The sequence below is a fragment of the Marmota flaviventris genome, chromosome 17, assembly GCF_047511675.1.
Source record: "Marmota flaviventris isolate mMarFla1 chromosome 17, mMarFla1.hap1, whole genome shotgun sequence".
Classification (NCBI taxonomy): domain Eukaryota; kingdom Metazoa; phylum Chordata; class Mammalia; order Rodentia; family Sciuridae; genus Marmota; species Marmota flaviventris.
In genome coordinates, this window is record NC_092514.1 from 20312410 (window position 1) to 20334832 (window position 22423).

Here is a 22423-nt window from a genome sequence, read left to right on the forward strand (position 1 = left end):
GCTGGGGGCAATAATAGCAGAACTTCTCGTGAAGTGTCAGAACTCTGTGGAGCAGAGTTTGAAAATCTTCATGTTGGATGGCCCCTAAATGCCTTCCAACTTAAGTGTGCCATTTTTATGATTTGGTTTCAAACATCTCAAACCTCCTGAGAGACACTGCTTAGAAATAGGAGTGATTTTGTCCAGGGGGTAGATTATTGCTTTTCCCACATTCTCCATATACAATGAGCCCTATGTCTAAATGTGAACCCCATTTATAATTTGAATGTTGGATATTAGATGCCAAATTCTAGAATTTTGTAGAAAATCAAAGCAATACATATAGATGTGTGTATAATGTGTATATATATATATACACACATATATATGTATATATATTTTTATATGTATACTATATATATTAAAATACAATATATGTTTAAAATAAGCTGCATATATTTCAATTTCTGCTTTGCCCATAGGCAAAATACCTACAAGTACTGATTAAAAATTGCTGTCTGCCCCGATGCACCAGCAAGAGGTACTTGAACAGTCACACAAAAGTTAGGAGAAGAGGCCCAGTTCTCTACTATGTAGCTTCGAGACCTTGGTCAAGACATTTCACATCTCCATCTTCAGTTCCCTCTCCCATAGAATGAGAGAGATGGGCTGATAATCTCAAAGGCTCCTTGGAGGGCTAACATTTCATGACACTTGGCTTCAATTTTGACCAGGGTCTGTTTTTATGAGTCTCCAAATACAGAGCTCTGAGATTTAATCTCCAGCCTTTCTCCCAGGAGATTACAGTATTTCTTGTAATAGTTCTTGGTATTATATTCAAAGTACAAGCAAGGACTGTCAGATGGTGATGTAGCACCCCACCAAGGTTCTAAAGGGCACAGGCGCGAAATGCAGGCTCCCAAGGTGACCTTGAGGGGAAGGTGAGCTACAACAGCGCTTTCTTTTATGGATGGCACAGAAATTTTTTAGGATGGCCAGGTCAACCTGGTGATCGTGACATCACTCACCCACCAGTCTCTCAAGGTATTGAACAATTCCTTGTTATTTTGGAGGCAACTCTAGATGCTGAGGTTGATACAAAGGGGAAGAGAAGGCACCAATCCTTGAGTTCAATAAAGTGTTAGGTTACAGGTCACTAAGGAAGTCTACCACAGCAGAATTGTGCCTTAAAACTTTCAAGTGATAACCTCAAGGACAACATGATACAGGGCATTCTTAACCAATGCATAAAAACTCAAATTTGGAATCAAGCCCTTGGCCAAGTTTGGCATACTGAGCATATGAGCTGTGTTGTCCCAGAGTCTCATTTTTTAAAATTATATATGACAATATATAATTTAAATGTAAATTTTTAAAATTTATATATGACAGCAGAATGCATTACAATTCTTATTACATATATAGAGCACAATTTTTCATATCTCTGGTTGTATACATAGTCTATTCACACCAATTCGTGTCTTCAGACATGTACTTTGGATATAAATGATCATCATATTCCACCATCATTAATTACCCCATGCCCTCTCCCTTCCCCTCCAACCCCTCTGTCTTATCTAGAGTTTGTCTATTCCTCCCATGCTCCCCCTCCCTATCCCACTGGAAATCAGCCTCCTTATATCAAAGAAAACATTCGGCCTTTGGGTTTTTGGGATTATCTTGACTTAGCATTATCTTCTCTAACTCCATCTATTTACTTGCAAATGCCATGATTTTATTCTATTTTTTTAAAAAGGACTCAGTGCCTGGTTTAATACTGTGCAATTGGCATCTTAAAATTCTTAATCATTTTTGAAAAAAGGACCCCGCATTGCCATTTTACCTTGGGCCCTGAAAATATGTAGAGTCCGCCAGGTGGTTGGTTCGTGCGAGGAAAGCGTTCCTGTTGTAGAGTAGTAAGAGATGACACTGGGAAAAGAGGTGGGGATTCAAATCCAGAGGGGCCACTGAAGTGTTTGCACTTTGTAGGAAGAGGGCACCGTTGGGCTTTTTTGATCCAGAGAGTCATCTGGCGACGTTAACATGTTAGGGTGACTGTTCGGATGCTAATATGATAGAAGAGACAAGGCTGGTTTGGAGACTTTAATTGTGATCCACAGATACATCCTTAAAGTCCACTTGGGAATGGAGATGAGAGGGCAGATTTGAGGAGCAAGAAGAAACGAAGAGTAACTAGGTCTTGATCAGTCGAGGAAAGATGGAGAGGAAGAGAAGACAGAGAGTGGAAAGGGGACGAATTTACATGACAATCTCTTTGATCAGACTTACACACACACACACACACACACACACACACACACTAAAGCACTATTACTATCATCATTGGTAGCAAAGTTGGTAGGGCTTCTGGGAGCCTTGGAAATAGTGCTCTCATCCGGCAACTTGGCAAGGGGGTGGGATTGCTGACTTCATTGGTTCATTCATTCTATCTGTTTGGTACTCACTGATCCTCTACTACATTTCCAAATACTTTTAGTTAGGAGGGATCTGACCGTGATTGAAGCTGTCATGAGATCTTCATGCATGACATTTACGGTCTTGGCAGGGAGAAAGATGTTAAAGGATCACAATTTGGGGAGTGTCCTGAATGGGGGGGCTTCATGTCATTTGGGAATTAGAGAAGACTCTTCTGTTTTTTTTTCCCCCTCCCATGGAACTTAAACAACAAATGAATGAATGAAGAACTTAATTTGGTGCTGGAGTTGTAGTTGAGTGGTGGAAGAGCGTTTGCCTAGCACATGTGAGGCACTGGGTTCGATCCTCAGCACCACCTAAAAATAAATAAATAAAATAAAGGTACTGTGTCCTTCTACAACTAAAAAAAAAAAAAAAGATTTTAAGCACTTAATTTGCTTTCTTCCAGTTCCACTTAGCAAAGCTCATGTGTGTGTGTGTGTGTGTGGGGGGGGGGGTTGGATGGGGAGAGAAATGATAACAAAGTCACTGGCAGAGTGCAGAATAAAAGTAAAGAGAAGAAGCAAGAGAGCCCTCCCTGTTATTGTCTCCTGAAATGGTTTCCCATTGGGTTTGCTAGGAAATGCCCTTCTCCTCCGCTGTCCATGAGGTTTTTGGTGTAACTTAGAGGGTCCCACTGGAATCCTCCTTGCCAATTAGTTCTTGTTGTGAGGATGGACAACCACCCAACCAGATTGGTTTTCCCTGGGAGTTTTAGAAATGGGAGAAAGACATTTCACAACAGCTAAGCTATGGAACCAACCTAGGTGCCCTTCAACAGATGAATGGATAAAGAAAATGTGGTACATATGCACAATGGAAGATTACTCAGCCATAAAGATGAATGAAATGATGGCATTTGTTGGTAAATGGCTGGAACTGGAGGCTATTGTGCTAAGTGAAATGAGCCAATCCTCAAACACCAAAGTCTGAACGTTCTGATATGTGGATGTTGACTCACAATGGGTGGTGGTGAGGTGTGTGTGTGTGTGTGTGTGTGTGTGTGTGTGTATTTCACCATATTAGACAGGGTGGGGATGGGGGGTATAAAATGGGGAATGGGAATGGGAAAGACAATAGACTGAACCGGACATAACTTTCCTATATTCACATATGAATATGTGAGCATTGTAACCCCACATCATGTGCAGCCACAAAAATGGGAAATTATACTCCATGTATGTGTGATATGTCAAAATACATTCTATTGTCATGTATAAACTAAAAAGGATGAATAAAAAAATAAAAAAGAAGTGGTGGGGGGAGAGATAGAGAGAGTGAGAGAACTGAGAGAGCACATTCCATAATTATCGGAGGTGCCCATTACGAGACCATGTGAACTGAGGAACTGAGAAAGAAGATGAGGCATAGAATAGTACAGAGTGCAAGGAGTCTCCTGAATGTCTTCACTTCCCCAATTCCAGCTTATTTCCATCCAAGTCCAACCATAATCCTGTGGCCGAGTTCCATGAGACACCCCAGTATCTTTATAGTACGCATTCCTTTGTGCTTAAGCCTGTTGAAGATTTCTATTACTCGATTCTCTATTATTTGCAAACAAAGAGGATCCCCCAGGATTAGTGTTGAAGGAAGGCATCTGGTGGTGGCAGAAAGTTATCCACACGACCAAGGAAAGCTTTGAGATCTAGTTTGAAAAGCTGTCCCACCAGGTGTGTGGAACTTGAGTTTGTCAAGTGCCAAAATGTACATCTGGCATGACACACTGGGCATTGGCACACTGAGGAACCTGGATTCAGCAGGTGGCAGAAAACAACTTGGATGGCCACTTCTGTTGTATCCCCAAGTCTTGGACAACAGGGCGTCAGCCTGTTGAAGACTCTCCCCTTGGAAAGGACAGTTGTACCTGTTCATTATTTAGTCTCTGAAATTTCCTCTTTTTTGGTCAATCCTACCCTGGATCAAGCTAGATGCACCTTCATGCATAACTCCTGACCTTGACAATATAGCTATCAAGTGCATTGTCAGGCAAAGACCTTGGGGAAAGCCATTGGCTGATAGATGGAAAATAACAGGCATGACCACCATTCGAGGTTCTGAAAGTGGATATTGCAGGACACACATCATAGATAACATCTCTCCTCTTCTCACCCTGTTGGTGGTCAGTTTACCAAATTCTTTCCTCTGCCTGGCATATCTGACTCCTGGACAAAGTCCACTGCTCACAGCAACTGCCTAGGTCACTTGTGGGTCTCACATGCTCTTCCTTGGGGCACAGAGGCATCAAATCGCCTGGTAAAGAGAAGGTGGTATGGCTGATACAAAGTTGAGAGAATGGGAAAGGACAGATAACCCCTGGTTACCTGAGCAGTTCTTGCTATTTTTCCCAACAAGGCTCAAAACCAGGGATTATTTTTGTGAGTAGTGCTCATTCCTGAATAGACTCTCTTCCTTGCCTTCTGATTTCAGAGACCAACAATGACTGTTCCCTGGTTATAGGTTGCCTTATGTGGTGTTTTTATGGCCAACCTGTCATTCTTACCAAGATGGACATATCCTTGCCTGGCCATCCATCTGAGATTGCTAGGAGTACCAGAGAGGAGGAGTGGACTCAGGAGCAAAGGCAGCCAGAGGATGCAAGATTGGCCTGAGTGGCCCTCACAGGGAAGCACACGTGCAGGCAGAGGCGGAGACCAAGTACACACTGTTCTTTTCTCCATGCATAGGTATGTCCTGACTCTGCTTCCTTCAAAGAGATTAGAAGACGTGAATTCATGGCCAGTTTCTACACTGGGCATTTGGAGTGTCAAAAAACGAGGAAAATCCTGAAAGAGTTTGGACTCAGAATTATCTGACAGTTATTTCAATGATCTAGCCTCACGCACTGGCTCAAGTTCTTTTAGAAAGATGTCTGTTCACACAAACACTGTGAAGCTATTCTTTCCCTAAGCACTACACTCTCAGTTTGTCAAAACATTTGAAGAAGACTAATTCATGCCTCAAAAGGAATTCTCTCTCTCACTCAAAAAGCTGCCAGGTTTGTGAGCTTAAGGCTTTCTTGTTAAAATTATCTCAAGACACCAGAAGAAGGAGGACTGAGAACCTCAGTGGAGATGCCTTGGGGCTTAGATAGCACTAAGGGGTCAGAATTCACAATTTGCATGTTTGGGAGGGGACAATCAGTCGACTCAGTCAGTTTAGGTGCCTGTTCAAAACAGCACAGTATAGGAGTCAAAAAACATACGGATTCCAGAGTAGACTATGTATCTATAAGTGTTATCCAGCTATTCCATTTGCTGGTCGTGAACTCTTCCTGACAGTTCTTTAACAGCTGGGTGCTACAGTTTCTTCACCTATGAATTAGGGGATGTCAAGACAGTATCTCCTTGTAGGACTATTGTGAAGATTCGTTGGTTAGCACATGTTACATGCTCAGAGCTGTGCCCAGAAAAGAGTGAGCACCCAGGAATACTTGGGGGTGCTTCTTTGGGACTTCAGTGAACCTCATCAAATCTGTCTCTGTATTGGGGAGGGGGGAGGCAAGCAAGCAGCAGGTTCCACCGTTACCAGAACTATCCAAGGAGGATAGTTGTTCAACTGCAGGGAATTTTTTTTCTTCCATCAGAAACAGGTCCCTGCGGTACAGAACAGAAACTCGGCAACTGACATAAACAATTTCAAACAATAATTTCAGAAGACAAATTGCTCCATTTGGGCACCAAGATTCCTCTCAGAGGCTTTCCCCACTTGTTTATGTATTCTGTGGCATTGAGCCATGAGTGAATTAAGCAGACAGCACACACACGCCCCGGGACACGATGACAGGAAGGGCCTGCCGAGGGCGGAGAGGGGGGACCTGCCTGTTTGACCTGTTTTCCTTGAAAGCTGTTGCTTGGGGGACGTCCTTGGGCAAAAGGGACTGTGATTTGTGTCTCTTTGTGTTTATTCATTTATGGAAGGATCACAAGATCTGAGTTCGGGTGCTGCGCCATCATGCTCTCTGTGTGTGAATTTGGTCAGGGCATTAACCTCTCTCGCCCCATTTCCCCACCTTGACATGAAGGCACCATTATTTCCACCTTATAGGGTCATTACCATGATTAAACCAAGACTTCTTCAGCACTGACAAATCACCACACAAATGTTAATGAAGATACCCACTGAGTGGCCAAGTGAAAATTGATAAGAATGAATTAGACTTTGGATCAAGAAGTATGGCTTGGGAGAGAAAAGAAATTCTCTTTAAGTTACCAGCAGATTCTCCATTCCATGTGGCTGTCGTCCTTGGATCTAGATTCAAGAACTTTTAAAATTCCAACTTATGCCTGTGGTATTTTCTTACCAGCATTTGAGCATATATTGTCTTTTCTGAGGATAAAATAAATGCATGTTCGTTATAGAAAAATCTGAAAAATAAAAGATCATTTTAAGATGGATTCTGAAATGGTACTTAAAGTCCTCAGGGAAGAGCAAGATCTGCTATTATTTTTGCCTTCCTTTACTGATTCACTTGGACACGTGCATATTAAAGGGACTGTACAAATTCTCAAGAATGGGGATTGTATTATATAGGCTATTTTGAAAACTTGTTCTTATATTTTAAACATGTTTTTTTTCCCATCTCATTTTTCTTTGAGAGCACCATATTTAATGTGCATATTATATCCAATTTTCAATGAAGTTAAACATCTTCCTCTTGTTGGACTATTCAAATTTGACCCTCAATTTCTCAGCAGCATAACTAACATAGCAGAACAGCACCCTCAACATCAATCTTGAACCCCCTCATACTGCACATCTATATTATATGCAGATATAAATGTACATATGGACATGCACACATGTATAAATACAAGTATCTTAACAAGTAAATACATGTATAATTACTAGTATATTTCTATTTTCATATAGAAATAGATTTAGTCTATATTATGATATATCATTGTGCTCTTTTTAATCTAGAAAAGAATCTCAGACCTACTGTTAGACACAAGGTTTTGAGGCAACCAAGCATAACACTGTCTCTAGGACCTTCTGTTGTGTCAGGTTCTAATCTGTGTGTCAAGAATACAATCCTCTGTAAAGGCTCACATTTTCTCTGCTAAACCAAAGGATCCTTTTTATCCTATGCCTCATTCTGATCTCCTCTCCTATCCATTACTGAATTTCCACCTTTCCTTCCAACCACCTCTTTTAATCTGGAGGCCATGAAAGGCTTTCAGCAGAGAGAAGCGGGGTTAACGCCAGGCCTCCACCTGTCTCACAGCACTGTCTGTGTTTCTCTTGGGCTGTTCACGTCTCTGGGGAACCTTGTGGTATAAGCTTGGTTCTAGAAGCCCTGATTCTAAATCTACTGGATGTCCTTGGACCAATTTCTTCATGTCCCTGTCTCATCTCCTCATTTGCACAACCAGCTTTCTAAGATCACAGAGTTGGTAGGAAAACACACACACACACACACACACGTGAACTGATGTGCTTTATTTTTGATGAAGGAGGGGTAGTTTAATACACCCTAGAAATGCAAATTGTCACCGTTTAGCAGGCTGCCTATTCCCAAAATGTTCTCTCTGGAAAGCTCTTCTCTTTGGCTTTATTTTTTAGACAAAACAGTATTTTCAATTTTAAAGAGAAAGGGCTGAGGGCTTCCAGTAGTGGCTGAAATATACCCATAAGCCTTTGCTAATCCTCATAGCCAGTGGTAACCTGGCTGGACCCCAGACAAGGGATCTTTACACCTGTATGTTCAGAAACATAAAGACCAGATCTAGAATAAAAAACCATCTTGACCGGGCCTTATGGTGCACACTTGTAATCTCAGCAACTCAAGAGGCTGAGACAGGAGGATCGAAAGTTCAAAGCCAGCCTTAGAAACTTGGTGAGGCCCTAAGCAACTTAGACAGATGCTGTTTCAAAACAAGAAATCAAAAGGACCGGGGATGTGGCTCAGTGGTGAAGCCCCTTTGGATTCAATTCCCAATAGCAAACAACAACAACAACAAATATCCTTCTCTGGATCAAGACAATAATAAGAATGCTTTCTTCAAGCATTTATCGAAAAGGAAACAGTAAATGATGATCTGCATATAAAGCACTTTATAGAATTCAATATAAATTCTATGATGACAATAATTATCTTCAATATTATACCTTCTGGGGAAAGAAGAAATAAGATGTACAGGCAGTAAATCTTCAGAGAAACACGAGAAGTCGGTTATGGTGAATTTAGAATCAATATGATATTTTATAATGACAAATTATTTTAAAACATTGTAAATAACATATCAAAGCACAGTCACATAAACATTGATGTAGATAATTAATATAGAATCACTATTTATGTGTGAATGAAACAGCTTACCACTCATTGAGTACAGAAGCATATCCCTTACTCTGTCAAGTACTTTGTACATGGGTCTTTTTGAAACCTTCCAAAATTTCTGTTGGTGGGGGGCATTTTTTCTCCCATATTTAGAAATGGAGTCATAGGGTTTCAAGAGCTTAAGACACACCCTCAAATTCATAGAAAGAGTAAGGGTAGAGCCAGGATTTTAATCTGAGTCAGCCAGACTGCATGGCCTTCACCACAATATACAGATTCAAACTCTCCAACACACCGTAGCATCCCCTTATCCACAGGGAATGCACTCCAAGACCCTGCGGATGGATGCCTGAATCCTCCATACAACCTGCTTTTTCCTCTCTGTATGGTAAAGTTTAACTTATAAATTAGGCATGCTAAGAAATTAACAATGATCGCTAAGAGTAAAATAGAATAATCATATCAATATACTATAATAGAGCTGTTTAAGACTTATGGATGTTTATTTCTGTAGCTTTCCATTTAATAGTTTCAGACCAGGGTTGGTTATGGTAATGGAGGTTGCAGAAAGAGGAAACTCGGACCAGCAGAGACTATGGCAAATTAGTATCAGAGGTTGTGGATTTTTAGTCTCGTGGCTGAGGAGCAAGCGTGGTTGGTTGTAGCCTGTGGAGATGCTCTGGGACTAATGGGAATTTGAGAAGCCTCCCAGGTACTCAGCCAACTCCTCCTTCAGCTCCTTCTCAGATGTGGTGTATCCCTCACCCCCACAGTGCTCCAGGACTTAAAAATAAACAGGTAATGTAAGAGTAAAAGAAATTGAAGTTAAAGTGTAAAAGTTAAAGGGTAAAAGACCGGGCATTGTAAAGTTTCTGGGCTGCAAGGCCTGAGTTAAAATGTAAAGGATTAGGTATTGTTAGGTTTCTATGCTACATGCAAAACTTGAAATTCCTGTAGCTGTTAAGACAATGCTTGGAACCGCCCAGTAAATATTCCCCCTGACCACTTGGTTGTCTAATAACTCAGGGCTCTGTATGATCTTGCACGTAGGCATTGCAGGGCCTGGACCAATCAGTTTGAATGTAACCCCCTCCTTAGGAATGACCTATCACCCCCGCCTGACCTGTTCCTGCCAATGAATGAACTAATCATGTCTCAGAATTATTGTTTGATTTTCCCGCGGTGTATGATGATTTGTTAAAGGAGACTGTGATGTATGTAAAGTCCCACCCTCCCCCAAAAAGTGTACTTAAGCATTGCACAACCCCTGCTCTGGGCTCTGGGCTGCTTTCCCTTCTCGAGTGGGCACGGAGCCCCAGCATGCTGGTTCAATAAATCCCCTTCTGCCAATTGCATGAGTGGTCACTTGGTGGTCTCTTTCTCTGACGCTTTGCCGGACCCTTACAGTAACATTCACTGCCAATTGACTTATTACCGACTACCTAGGAGACACTGAATAAATAATCAAAATAAACAATAGAAAAACAAGATTAAAAAGATTATGTTGGTGTGTTTGTGGTGTGTTTTGATTTCCAATTCATTGGGTTTAAAATATTTCAACTTTGAAAATAATTTTATTTCCTACCTTTTGCTGCCTTATAATCAAGAGATGAATCTGATATTTAGAACTTATTGACATTTCTATGTGTGTGTGTGTGTGGGTTGTGGGAAGGTCTTAAATTTAAAATTTATATTCTAGCATTTATGTCACCTAATTTTCTGTGTCCAGTTGGAAGTATAAAATATACAATTGAATTAGCTTTAGTATTTGCATATTCTGAATTTTTACTTAAATTTTTATCTACCTAATTAAAAACTTCCAGAAATGGGTTATTTCTCATCACTGTTACGATATGAATCTCTCCTTGTATTTTAGGCATATTTAAAAATAAAATAAAAATGCATTCTCATTTTGAAAGATCCAAATGGAGAAGATAAGGTCTTTCCCTGTCCATACCCCTAGGTATCATTCTGGGCAGTTTGACATATATGCTCTAGTTATTATTTTTAATGTACAAAATTAAAAAAAAAATGAAAATACATTCCCCAAATGTTTCATAATCTGCTTTTAAAAAATTAACTTTGTGTCTTGGGAGATCTTGCCATGTCAGTTAATATAGAATTTTATCATTTCTTTCTCTTTTTTTGTTTCGTACTATATTTTATTGCATTTCCTAATATGAATGTATCATAATTTGATTAGGTGAATGTTTACATTGTTTCCATCTTTTTAGGTCAGACATTATAAATATTGATGCAATGAAAGTACATGTGCATTTACTTAGATTGGATACCTTGAAGTATCTTCATTGATAATTAGGTTCAGGTAAAAGTCAATGGTCCAATTGTTTCCTAAGACTTCACAGATTCAGATGCTTACCAGCAGAATACCTGTGCCCATGTCTTCACATCCATACCAATATTTCAAATTTTAGCTCATCCGAGATGTGAAAAAAATAGCCTCTGGTCTTTGAATTTGCATTTTCTTGAATGTGAGAGAATTGAGTGCACTTCACATGCTTATTGACCATTTTCTTTCCTTGAATTGTTTTTCTCTTGGGTTGTTTGCTTTGAACCTTATTGCTTATAGAAGACCTTTAAATAATTTTGGCTTTCATAAACTTGCAAGAATTTTCTTTGAATCTACTATTTAACTTTTCAATTTGTTTTGCTGACTTTTTTAGGTAAAGCTTACATTTTTTAAGTGGCCAACATATCCATTTTTGTTTTTACTCTGGCTTTGAAGACATTCATGGGAAGGCTTATCTACTCCAAGATTATAAAATTATTCTCCCCTGTTTTCTTCTAATATGTTATAGATTTCCTCGGCCACCTAATCATATGAAATTTATCTTATTATTTATTATAAAATATTTGAATTGATTTATTTCCAAATGGATAGTCAATTTTCCCAACAAAATTCATTATATATTTTATTGTGAATTCAATAACCATCATTATCAAAGTTAAATCTATATGTCTCTCTATACAAAAATATATGTATTTATATTATATATATATGTGTGTGTGTGTGTGTGTGTGTGTGTATACACTCAATTATGGCTCATTGATAATATTTTTCAGTTTTACTCAGACTACTCACTAGTAGATAGTATATAACTACATTTGGTAACTTATAGAAAATCTTTTCTCATTTGCAAAAATTTCTTGTATAATTTTCTTCTCAAATAAGCTGGATTTAACAGTCAAGTTATACATTAAAAATCCTGGAGCCTGGGTGCAGTGGGGCATGCCTGTAATCCCAGAGCTCAGAGGATGAGGCAGGAGGATAACAAGTCAAAGCCAGCTTCAGCAACTTATTGAGGCCTGAAGCAACTTAGTGAGACCCTGTCTCTAAATAAAATATAAAAAAGGACTGTTGATGTGGCTCAGTGGTTAAGCTTACCTGTATTCAATCTCAAGTACCAAAAACAAAACAAAATAAACAAAAACAAAAACAAACAAACAACCTCCCAACAAAATCCTGAAATTAGGAGGGGAGAGATAGCGTGTATAATTTAAAGATTAATTAGTACTAGCTTGATAAATCATTGTTTAAGAAACCAATGCTGTAACAACAATTGGTTCTATGTCTGGAGTTGTAATCCAGAAGGACCTCAGGCCAGGTGTGATGTGCATGCGAAGGAGTTGTGAGCAGAGAGAGGAAGGTTTTAGTTATAACAGAAATAGTCAGGTTTGTTTAGTGGGACAAACAGATTCCTATCAGACCTCTAAGTCGTTTGACATCTTTGAACCTCATCTTCTTTACCTATAAAATGGGGATAATCAAACCTTCCTCTCTCATTTCTCTTTTCATTCTCTATTGAAAAGGTATGAAAGGCTCATTGAATACCAGTCACCACTGGAAAAGTAAACAAGGTGACTGAGTTAGTTCTACTATAGGGAAAAGTATTCCTCACCTACAGAAGTAGGTCTAGGGTTAAGATTGGGACTTTTAGTTCTTAACAGAAATGTTAGCTACCACCATGAATCATAAAGATTCAAATCCATTATTCCCTCACTTCAGTATATAATGAGGATTTTATGAGACCATACAAAGGAAGAAAAAATCCCCCCCCCCTTTTTTTTTGCATAGAGGACTTCATAGGTGTTTTTATTTTTGAAATTTTAATTCTTTACTGGTGCATTATAATTATACATAATAGCAGGAATCAGTATGCCATAATTGTCCACGAACATAATTTAATCAATCTCATTCCCCAGTACCTATCTTTTCCCTCTTCATAGTGTTTTGCATAACAATTTTCAGAGTAGTATACTATAAAATTATAACCAGCTTAATTTTCCAATACAAGAGGGAAAGGTTAAGTAAATTACTATACAGTCGCTTATTGAAATATCATAGAGTCTTAAAGGAAGAATTATGCTGCTATAGAGTAACTTGAAACATTTCTTATGATATTAAAAATTCTTGGAGCTGGGGTTGTGGCTCAGTGGTAGAGCACTTGCCTAGCATGTGTGAGGTACTGGGTTTAATTCTCAGCATCTCATATCAAATAAATGAATAAAGGTCCATCAATAACTAATAAAAATTTTTTTAAAAAACTTCTCATGTTAAAAATTCATATGATAAAAGGCTGAATATAAGCCTCTGCATACACTTTGATTATAACCTTATAAAAAACTATGCATTTGGTCCAGGACAAGGAAGGAACATGGGTAATAAAGAAATTTATAAAGTATTAAGAAAATCATTATTCAATAAATGTTGAACAGCATTTTATGCATTTAACCTTTTTGGGGAGCTTGATTGCCCTGTCTGGAGCTTGGGTATCAAAAAATTCCACTTGGATCTTTACCTCAGACTGAAAACTCAGTATCACCAACCACAAGGAGGACGAGGTTGACCAGCTTTTCTATCGAGAGGGTTTCCGGAAATAGAAAAGACAGAATAGGTTAAGGGGTATTTTCTGGTCGTCGTACCTCATCTGTGCAATATTCCCTGGAGCTACTTGACTCTATTTTATCAGAAACAATTTTTGCCTCTGTGCCACTTCAAGAGCGAGGAGAAAGAGATGTAGATCGAGGGACAAGAAACTTATGTGTTCATTCCAACTTGGGTGCTGGTCAAGACGTACCAAGTATTCAAGGGTCTGTATATGCATTCATCACTGCTACACATACTAAGTGAGAGCCAAGTTCCTTTACATGACAAGACCCAATACATACATTCTACAATATTATAGTGGCTTAGCTCCCTTTGAATTCTACTGCTTCTCTAGTGAACTAAGGTGGTTGGATATGGCAAACATCAATCAGAGTGAATCAACTGATAAGAGAAGTATTCTAATAAGGGAGTGAGAGAATTTATTTTTCCTCACCAGAGGGAGAAGAGAAAGATATTATTCCCCCTTCAAAAGTTCCAGAGGGCATTTTGCTTTGCTCTGGGGGCGGTAAAAATCACACAAATCAGCCCTATTTACTGTAAATTCTAGGAATCAATGATATAACTGGTTTTTAACAAAATTTGGAGGCTTTTCTACATTTTATTGAAGAATAAAGATCTAAATCTGGTTAAGTGGAGACTAATTTACTAGCTATTCTGGGGAAAAAAAAATTAGCACTACCTATTTAGTAAAATTGAAAATCTAATACCTAAAATGATAAAGTTGCAAAACTATTTAGCTAACGGTTGTTGTTATTGTTGTTAACCCTATTGATGTCCATTGAAATCTTTAAGCTATTCCATGCTTCTCTCTTGTGTAATTCACATGCCACCAGGTCAAATAATCCATTCTCACAGGGTGAGTAGGATTTCTTTCTGTAAAAGAAACCCTTCATAAATCTACAGAGATCTTTCCCTCATGGAGTCATGGGGCCACCAAGACCTTGAATTATTTTGTGGATATGGGAATGGAGGTCCAGTGAGTTGTACTAACTTTTGCAAGCTCATGGAATCTGAGAGTGGGTCCCATGAGCTTCCACTGTGGCTGTGTCTGCAGGACACAAGAGTGGCACAGAAAGGCGTACCTGAGAAATGTACCTGCTGGCTTCTCCTTCTATTGTGGTTTATACATGGGAGTCCCCAAAGTTCATGTGTGAAACAATGCAAGAAAGTTTAGAAGTGAAATGATTGAGTTATGAGAGCCTTAACCTAATCAGTGCCTTAATCCCCTGACAGGGTTTAACTGGGTGGTAACTGTAGGCAGGTAGGATGCAACTGGAGGAGTGGGTCCCTGGGGGGTGTGACTTTGGGTTTCTTTCTATTTTGTCCCTCTTGAGAGGAGATCTCTCTGTTTCCTGGTGCAATGTCTTGAGCCCCTTTCCTCCACCACACTTCTGCCATGATGTTCTGCCTAATGGAGTTGGCTATCTGTCGATCTAGACCTCCAAAACCCATGAGCCCCCCAATAAACTTTTCCTCCTCTAATTGTTCCTGTCAGTTCTATTTGTCACAGCTGTGAAAAAATCTGGTTAAAACACCTTTTCTATCTGTAGATGCAAGATGCCTGTTTACCATGCAGTAGGTAACTAGTGAAGTCTGGCTGGTATAGCACCAGCATCTCCTGTTCAGGTTTGACTTTTTTGAAGCATGTAACATTCCAATCCTGGGGAAGAGCACTTTTGCTTCTGCCATATACTGTTCTGTTCTTCTTCAGTTTAATCCAATTAGGTTAAAGCCATCAATCTGGCTCAATCCAATTTGACAAAGTCTGACTGACTTTCTATCATAGGCTGTAGCAGATAAATGATGAATGTCATTCTTCTTGGTCTTAAAGAAGATACATTTTCTTTTTTGTAAGCAACTAAGGTTCACAGAATTGGATTAATCATAACCTCTGGTCCGTGGTGTACCCCATCATCATTGGCCCATAAATGACCTCCTGTCTAATTAGTTGGCTTCATGAAAAAATAATAAACTCGACTACTGGCAAGCCTAAGAACAGCACCCATCACCTGCTTCTTACCTGTGGGCTACACCTGTCTCCTCATCTATATTCTCCTACTTTGCTATTGCTCTAAATTTTGCATTTACATTCACTCATCCTTCTTTGGATATAACTACTGCTCAGAATTGTGTATTGATACTCACTACTGTCCTTCCCCGCCCACCCCCCCCCCCAGTTTTAACAACCATTTGTATGCCTAAAAGCATACACATATTATTTACTCTGTTTCTGAGTAATCTTTGGAGAAAGAATAAGATATTTTACTGGACACTTTTTTTTTTTCAGTGCTGGTTTTCAAACCCAGGGCTGTATGCATGCTAAGCACATGCTGGACCACTGAGCTACTCCTCATTCCTTAACAGATGTTTAATGGTGCCTTCTTTGTCCAAGCACAAGTTCTAGGGGCTGGAGAATAAAAGCAGTGAATGACAAAGAAGTAAAAAATTTCTACCCTCGTGGACAAATGATAAACAAATAAACAAGCAGACTGCTCAATAGTGATAAGCGCTGTGGATAAAAATAGGGCAGGGAAAGTGGGGGGTGGGAGCTCCTGCTGCAGTAACTACGATGTGAGGCAAGAGCCCGGGCTCCATGAGTAAATTTGATATGATAAGACTTGAGGATGGTCTCAAGGAGATGATTTGAGCCAGACCTTGAATGTTTCTTCAGCTTAAAAAAATATTTTAAATCCCCATTTAGAAATTAAAATATAGTTCACCTTTTTAGGTCCAGCTAATTATATTCTCATAGGGTAATGCTTTTTAATCAACCTTATGCTGTTTAAAGCCTTGCAAAAATAGTTAGGGTCGTTCACTTAAAAAAATAGGAAATCTTAGGGCTGTTCACAGCTTCGGAGATGAATCAGTGAAAAATCCTCTATTTGGTAGATGACAAAAATGAGATCTGAAGCGATCGATTAATTAGATATATTTACATGCTTGTTGCATGTAGCATATATATTAGATGTTATGGAAAAGGAATGCTTCTAGGTTAAATTATTTGTTCTAGGTTATAAAGGTGAAGGTAATTCCAGGGCCTGGGCTTCTTTTAGCTCATGGTCGAAGTTTTTCAATAGTGTATATTTTGTTAAAAATTGAAGATCAACATCACCATCTAACTGCCTCAATTCCCAAGAGAAAATTCAGTTGCAGAGCAAGGATCTAGCGTAAAGTAGGACTCAGTTGACCTTTTAAGTTACCTGAGGCTTTGAGAATAGGGAAAGGACAGAGCAGGTGATGCCAGATCCTGCTGAGAAGTTCCTTGCTTTCTCTAGAAGGACTAGCCACCAAGTATGGGCACTGGAGGCCTGATTTTGGAATCCTTGGGGTAGAAGAACACAGAGCCTCGGTGCCCCCCGGCTATTCGGCTGAGTTACCCCCTGCAGCTCGCCTGCTTGCTTTGCCTGTTCCTTGAGCCCAATTTTCATTTCTGGAGCCCCTGCTGCCTGAGCACCAGCTGCCCACCGAGCTTATCGTCCTCCTTGACAGAAAGCCAAAAGCTCCTGTGGTTGTCCTCACTCCATATGCTGGTTCTACCCCACAGGGCCCATGGCTCCTTCTCCTGGTACCCCTTCCCTGTTCTGAGCCGTCTTGCTGAATATACAAGTTTTGCAATTCCAGGGAATGTTTAATATACAAGTTTTGCAATTCTAGGGAATGTTCAGAGACCCGGAATCTTAAGAGGTTTATGGAATATAGGATAAGACAACAGAGAGTATCAAAGACTGCTTAGATTGCAGGTAGGGTTTCCAAAAGGAATACTGAATGCCCAGTGAGATTTGAATTTCAGGTATAAGTATGTCCCAAATATTGCTACATAACTGAGTATTTGTCTCCAATTCAATCCAGACTGGGCATTCTGTATTTTTACTTGCTAATTCTGACAATCCTACAATTCTAGGGGATAGGACAAGAGAATAGGAGGTGGCAGAATTTGTCTTTGGGCACAAGGAAGACAAGAGGAAAAGAAACATTTATCAATGAATCTCTCTCTATTTTTGTTCGGTGTGTGTGTGTGTGTGTGTGTATACATGCCCTTGCATTTCATAGGACACAAGGACTGATATTAAAGAAAACCGTTCACAGTCATACTGATTACAGACTTTGAAAAAATGACAGCCAGTGAGAAGATTAAAACATGCAATATGTGGTCAGTTTAAAAGCAAATCTAATTTTTACATTTAGGTAAACTGCCTATAATTTTTGCCCAGCCGCAATACAACCCAATCACAATTTCACTTTTTTCCAGACTGTCTTTATACATCTTCCGAGAACTCTACAATGATCCCAGAGGGGTCTGAGAAATCATCTATTTAACTTGGACATCTGTGGGTTAAGTAACCACAATCCAGAGCGAGAAAGTCATCAACAGAGGATCTCACTGCCCCTTAATATTAACAACAACAAAATACTATTTTGTGAGGGCTTACTAAGCACTGAGCATCGTTCTAAGCGACCTATTTGTATTATCACATTTAATTCGCACAACCATATAATCATCCTCATTATTCAGATGACGCAAGTTAAAGCATAGAAAATTATGCAATTTACCCAAAGTTCAAGGTCATACGGCTAGTAGCTGAGGCAACTGCCAAAACCCCCGATAGTCTGGCCCAAGATTCACACACTCAACCATGACACCCTCGCAAATAAGACGAGTTTGTATCACTAAACTTGATTGCAAATGTAAAACTTTCCAAGTTCACTGAGCCTGTGGTATGATTTTATACTAAATCACTAGGTCACTAGAATTTAATATTTGGAAAGTTGATAGGATGCTGTTGCCATCCCTGTCAATTTCAAAATGAAAGAAATTATTTGCTTACTTACGAACAAGCCCTTATCACAGGGAGCCCATGATTATAATCAGAAATCAATTTCATTGCACTTAGTTTTGAAACATTTTTTTTCTAAAATACGTAATATTATAGAGCTACGATTGAAGCAAATATTTGTAGTATTGATAGAAACTTTTATGAATTTACAGTTTGAATTGCTCGAGAAAGAAAAGCAGGAGGAGGAAGACAGAAGGAGAAATCAAAATGAAGAGGAGTCCCCTTATTTACTATTAGCCACTAAGTGAGCAAGTTCTTTTAGACAACAGGCCTTCTTATTAGCGATCTCAGTGGCTATACAGCTATTGTTCTAACTATATCCAGAAAGAACCGTCATCCTCATCTTCAGTGTTATATTTTCTAAGTCTCCCATGCTGCTTGTTTTCTCTTTTCTTTTAAGAGTGTCAGCACTTGTGACTAGATGACCCAGCCCCTTTGCCCATTTCCAGATGCCAGCCTCCCTGTTTATCAAAGATGGAGGATTAAGCTCAGCTGCTTCTGCTTCTATATCATGTTTTCCAAGAATTACCCTTCCTTATGACACAAAGGCCTATACAAACTTAAAAAAAAAAAATAAGTGAGGCTGAAATTCTCTGAAGGTACAAGATTAGGGTCTGTGGGATTGACCTAGGATATCCCAAGACTTCACAAATCCACTGCAATGGGAATTGGGGGCAGTGCAAATTCAGTCTTTCCTCTCTTCTGCACTTCAGCTGAAAGAAGGACTCCTTTGGGAGTTCTGTTTTGCATGTCTACTATCAAGAACATCACCAAATCCTTTTAGAGAGAAACCAGCCCTCCCCCCACCTCCTGCCTTAAACCGGCACAGGAGTGTTTGAAATGAACGCAGCTTCGTACAAAACAAATCTATATCCTCTCTTCTTCAGAAAGGTGGCAGTGTTGCCTTGCAGTTTTGAACAAATTACTAAGTAGTGGTGAGGTTTCTCTGGCTGATTGACAAACCAAGGGCCTCACCTCAACATGGAAAGGAAAGGAAGGATTTAATCCACTGTTGGCCCTTTGTGACTGGTGGCTGGCAGACTAGCCCTGGGGCTTCAGGAGGCACTGTGGCTTGTGGCCACCTAAACTCTTGAATTTACAACTTGCTTCAATAGTGTCCATCCTCAGATAACCTCCAGCGGAACCCACAGATGTCTAAAAACAGGGAGCAGCGAGGGAAGTTACTGATGGAATAATTCTTACCTCCCAGCATTCACTTTTCTTATTTTTGAACCATCCATCCCCAATGAAACAATTGACTGGCCCTCTTCAGAGGGACAAGGAAAATGTAGCTTAGCAAATGATGCAGCATCTTGCTGACACCTGTCACATCCAATGTTCACATCAGAACTCTCAGAAAAGCAACCCATCTTCGAAGTAGGTGTTTTGCGTGGCTTGTTACCACTATTATAAAACCAATAATATACACAGAGATACTGAAGAGCTTAAACGGCCAAGTGTTGTCCCGTCTAAATGTGGGAACCCACACAATGATATCTTCAGTGGACACCTGCACCAACCCTTCATAAAGAGCAAATAGAGTTCCCATCTCTCCCTTTGACTCACCTGTCCTCAGAGTCCTTTGAGAAGTTTCTCTGTACACCACTAACACAGAAATTTTGGGGAAAATTCTCCATTTATAAATATCAGATGGTTTGGGAAAAAATATTTGTGGCACTGGACTGTTTTTTTTTTCCCCCTACAGTGATGTCATTTTAAATTCTTGGTGTGCTCCAAATTTGCTATTTTTACTTCCCCCAAGTGACTTTTTTTGGGAAATACATTTGTTTGGATAAGCTACATTTTTAAGTGACCCCTGTACCTAATACACAACATCAGGTCCATCTTCTCAGCCATTATTAACTGATATTACGCAGTTCCCAAACTTGAAATCCCTTATTTGTTCATTTCAAAGTTGCTCCTTTTGGATTTTACCCCTCCGAAATTTCTATTCACAGATATACAGACAAAATAATAAGAAAATAATACGAGGATTGGCCTATTCAGAAACAAAACCCACACTCAACAACTCAAAGCATTTGAAACTTAAAGACATTCAAGCCCCCAAAGTCAAGTAAAATTCTTTGCTTCCAAAAATGTGCTTTGGGGGTGGGGGGACAGAGTTGTCACCACGATAGGCTTTAGTCATTTATTGGAAAGCAGTTCTAGAATTAAGAATTGCAGAAGAGGAAAAGTTTGAGAAGGAAGGCTAAGTGCCTTCGCCCTACCTGATCTGAACTTGCTTCTAATCAGCAAAGAATGCTCAGACCCCAGAAGTGTCATGTTGAATCTCTCAGCAAGCCGCTGGTCCCTGTGCCAGGCGCCCCCTGTTTTCCACCAGGAACAGGCTCCCGGGAGCCCAGCTGACCGCAGCTAACAACTCAGAATTCATCCAACTCTCTGTGAGCTCCCCTGGGTAGGAGTACGTACAGTGGCAGCCAGTGTCCCCAGGAAACTGGCGCCTCCCCCCTTCGCTGTGCGGGGCTAATTAACTCTTAGCCGGCAGGACCCTCCTCCTCCTCCTCCTCCTCCTCTGAGGCTGGCCAAGAGCTGCGGCATCCCAGCGTTCCTGGCTGATGTCATAGGCTGCCAGCGATTGCGGAGTATCACCACCACGCCTTTATGAAGGTCCCAAGTTTGTTATCTGATACTCTTTACTACTGACAGGCGCTCAGCCAATCAGGAGCGATGAGCGGGGCCTGGGGACCTGGAGCCGCCAGGGGTGTCTCGGCAACTGGGTCTTAACTCTTTGCAGTGGGCTGAGCGGCCGTCCTGGCGCAGAGAGCAGGAGGCAGGGCCCGGGGGTCGTGAATCTCGGCCAGGGGACAGAGCTGAGGAGCCGAAGCCCCTAGGACAGAAGGAAGGGCTGCGACACCACGGGGGCTTGCAGGTGGTGCGCAGTGCTGCTGCTCTGGGAGCTTCCCTGGCCCGGGGATGGCGTGCCCCGCCTGGGCTTTCCCCGGGCTTCTCCGGTTTTCTGTCTGCGCGGAGGGACGCGCGGCTGGGATCTCCTGCCAGCCGCCTGCAAAGGCTGGGGGAAAGGATGTGAGCGCACACTGGGACAGTCACACTGGGCGCGTTGGAAATAAGCTGGACCCCTTGCAAAGAAGCAAAGTTTGCAACGGACTAGAGTGCCTACTTTCTTCTCTGTTGGAGGGGCTCAGAGCGCAGGAAAAGACCGTCCATCATACATTTCGCTGCTCCAATATCAGATCTGGATACATTTCCACGGAGAAAATGAAAAATTTCTATCTTTTTTTTTTTTTTAAATGCTTTCTTTGGGGACGTATCTAACTCAGTGTGTCTGGAGATCCTATGGGGGACCCAATGCTCCCCGACCCTTCTCAGGACCGGGGAAGATATATGCCCTATTGGACTCAAAAGGGTGGACTCAAGGAGGGAGGGGCTCTGGCTGGGCTTAGTTTGGAAAGGCTCCAAGGCTTTTCCTGAGAGCGAGTCTCTCCGTTAGGTAAAAGAAAAATCCATTGAGCATCAAACACGGAGTTACTGAGCATCTAGAATGGTCCAAGTGTTAAAGCTCATCAGTAATCAAACAAAGACCCTACTCTCAAGAATCAGACTTAGTGGTGGCATACAGAAATAAAAACAAACTGGGTGTTTTTAAAGAATTAGGTTTTAATTCATTTGCCACCTCATAAGCACGTGGTCCCCCAGGTATGACCTATTTACTTATTCCATACATGTTTACCTATGTCTCAGATCTCTGAATCCTTAAAAGACCAGTCAGTGATAGATGGAGACCTAATATGACAATAACTCATGAGGACAATCTCTTATTCCCTAAGTCTGGCCTTTGTCCCCCCTACTTCTTTTGTTGAAGACACATTCAGATGGTTAGACCTTTCGTTCACTCTTTGCATCTGACCAGGTTGTTGGCGTAAATAAGATTTTCTGGAATAGGAAATTTTCTTCTGGATGTGTCAG

General features: G+C 40.5%; 1 protein-coding gene across 1 annotated transcript in view; it reads right to left on the reverse strand.

Moving 5' to 3' along the window:
* The window catches only part of Myocd (myocardin), a 94777-nt gene extending 73917 nt beyond the window's left edge, over nucleotides 1-20860 (reverse strand). The window contains exon 1 of the mRNA XM_027954060.2: nucleotides 20707-20860. Coding sequence (XP_027809861.1) covers nucleotides 20707-20761 — 55 coding nt within the window. The 5' untranslated portion in view covers nucleotides 20762-20860. The remainder of the gene's footprint in view (nucleotides 1-20706) is intronic.
* Nucleotides 20861-22423: the final 1563 nt, after the last annotated feature.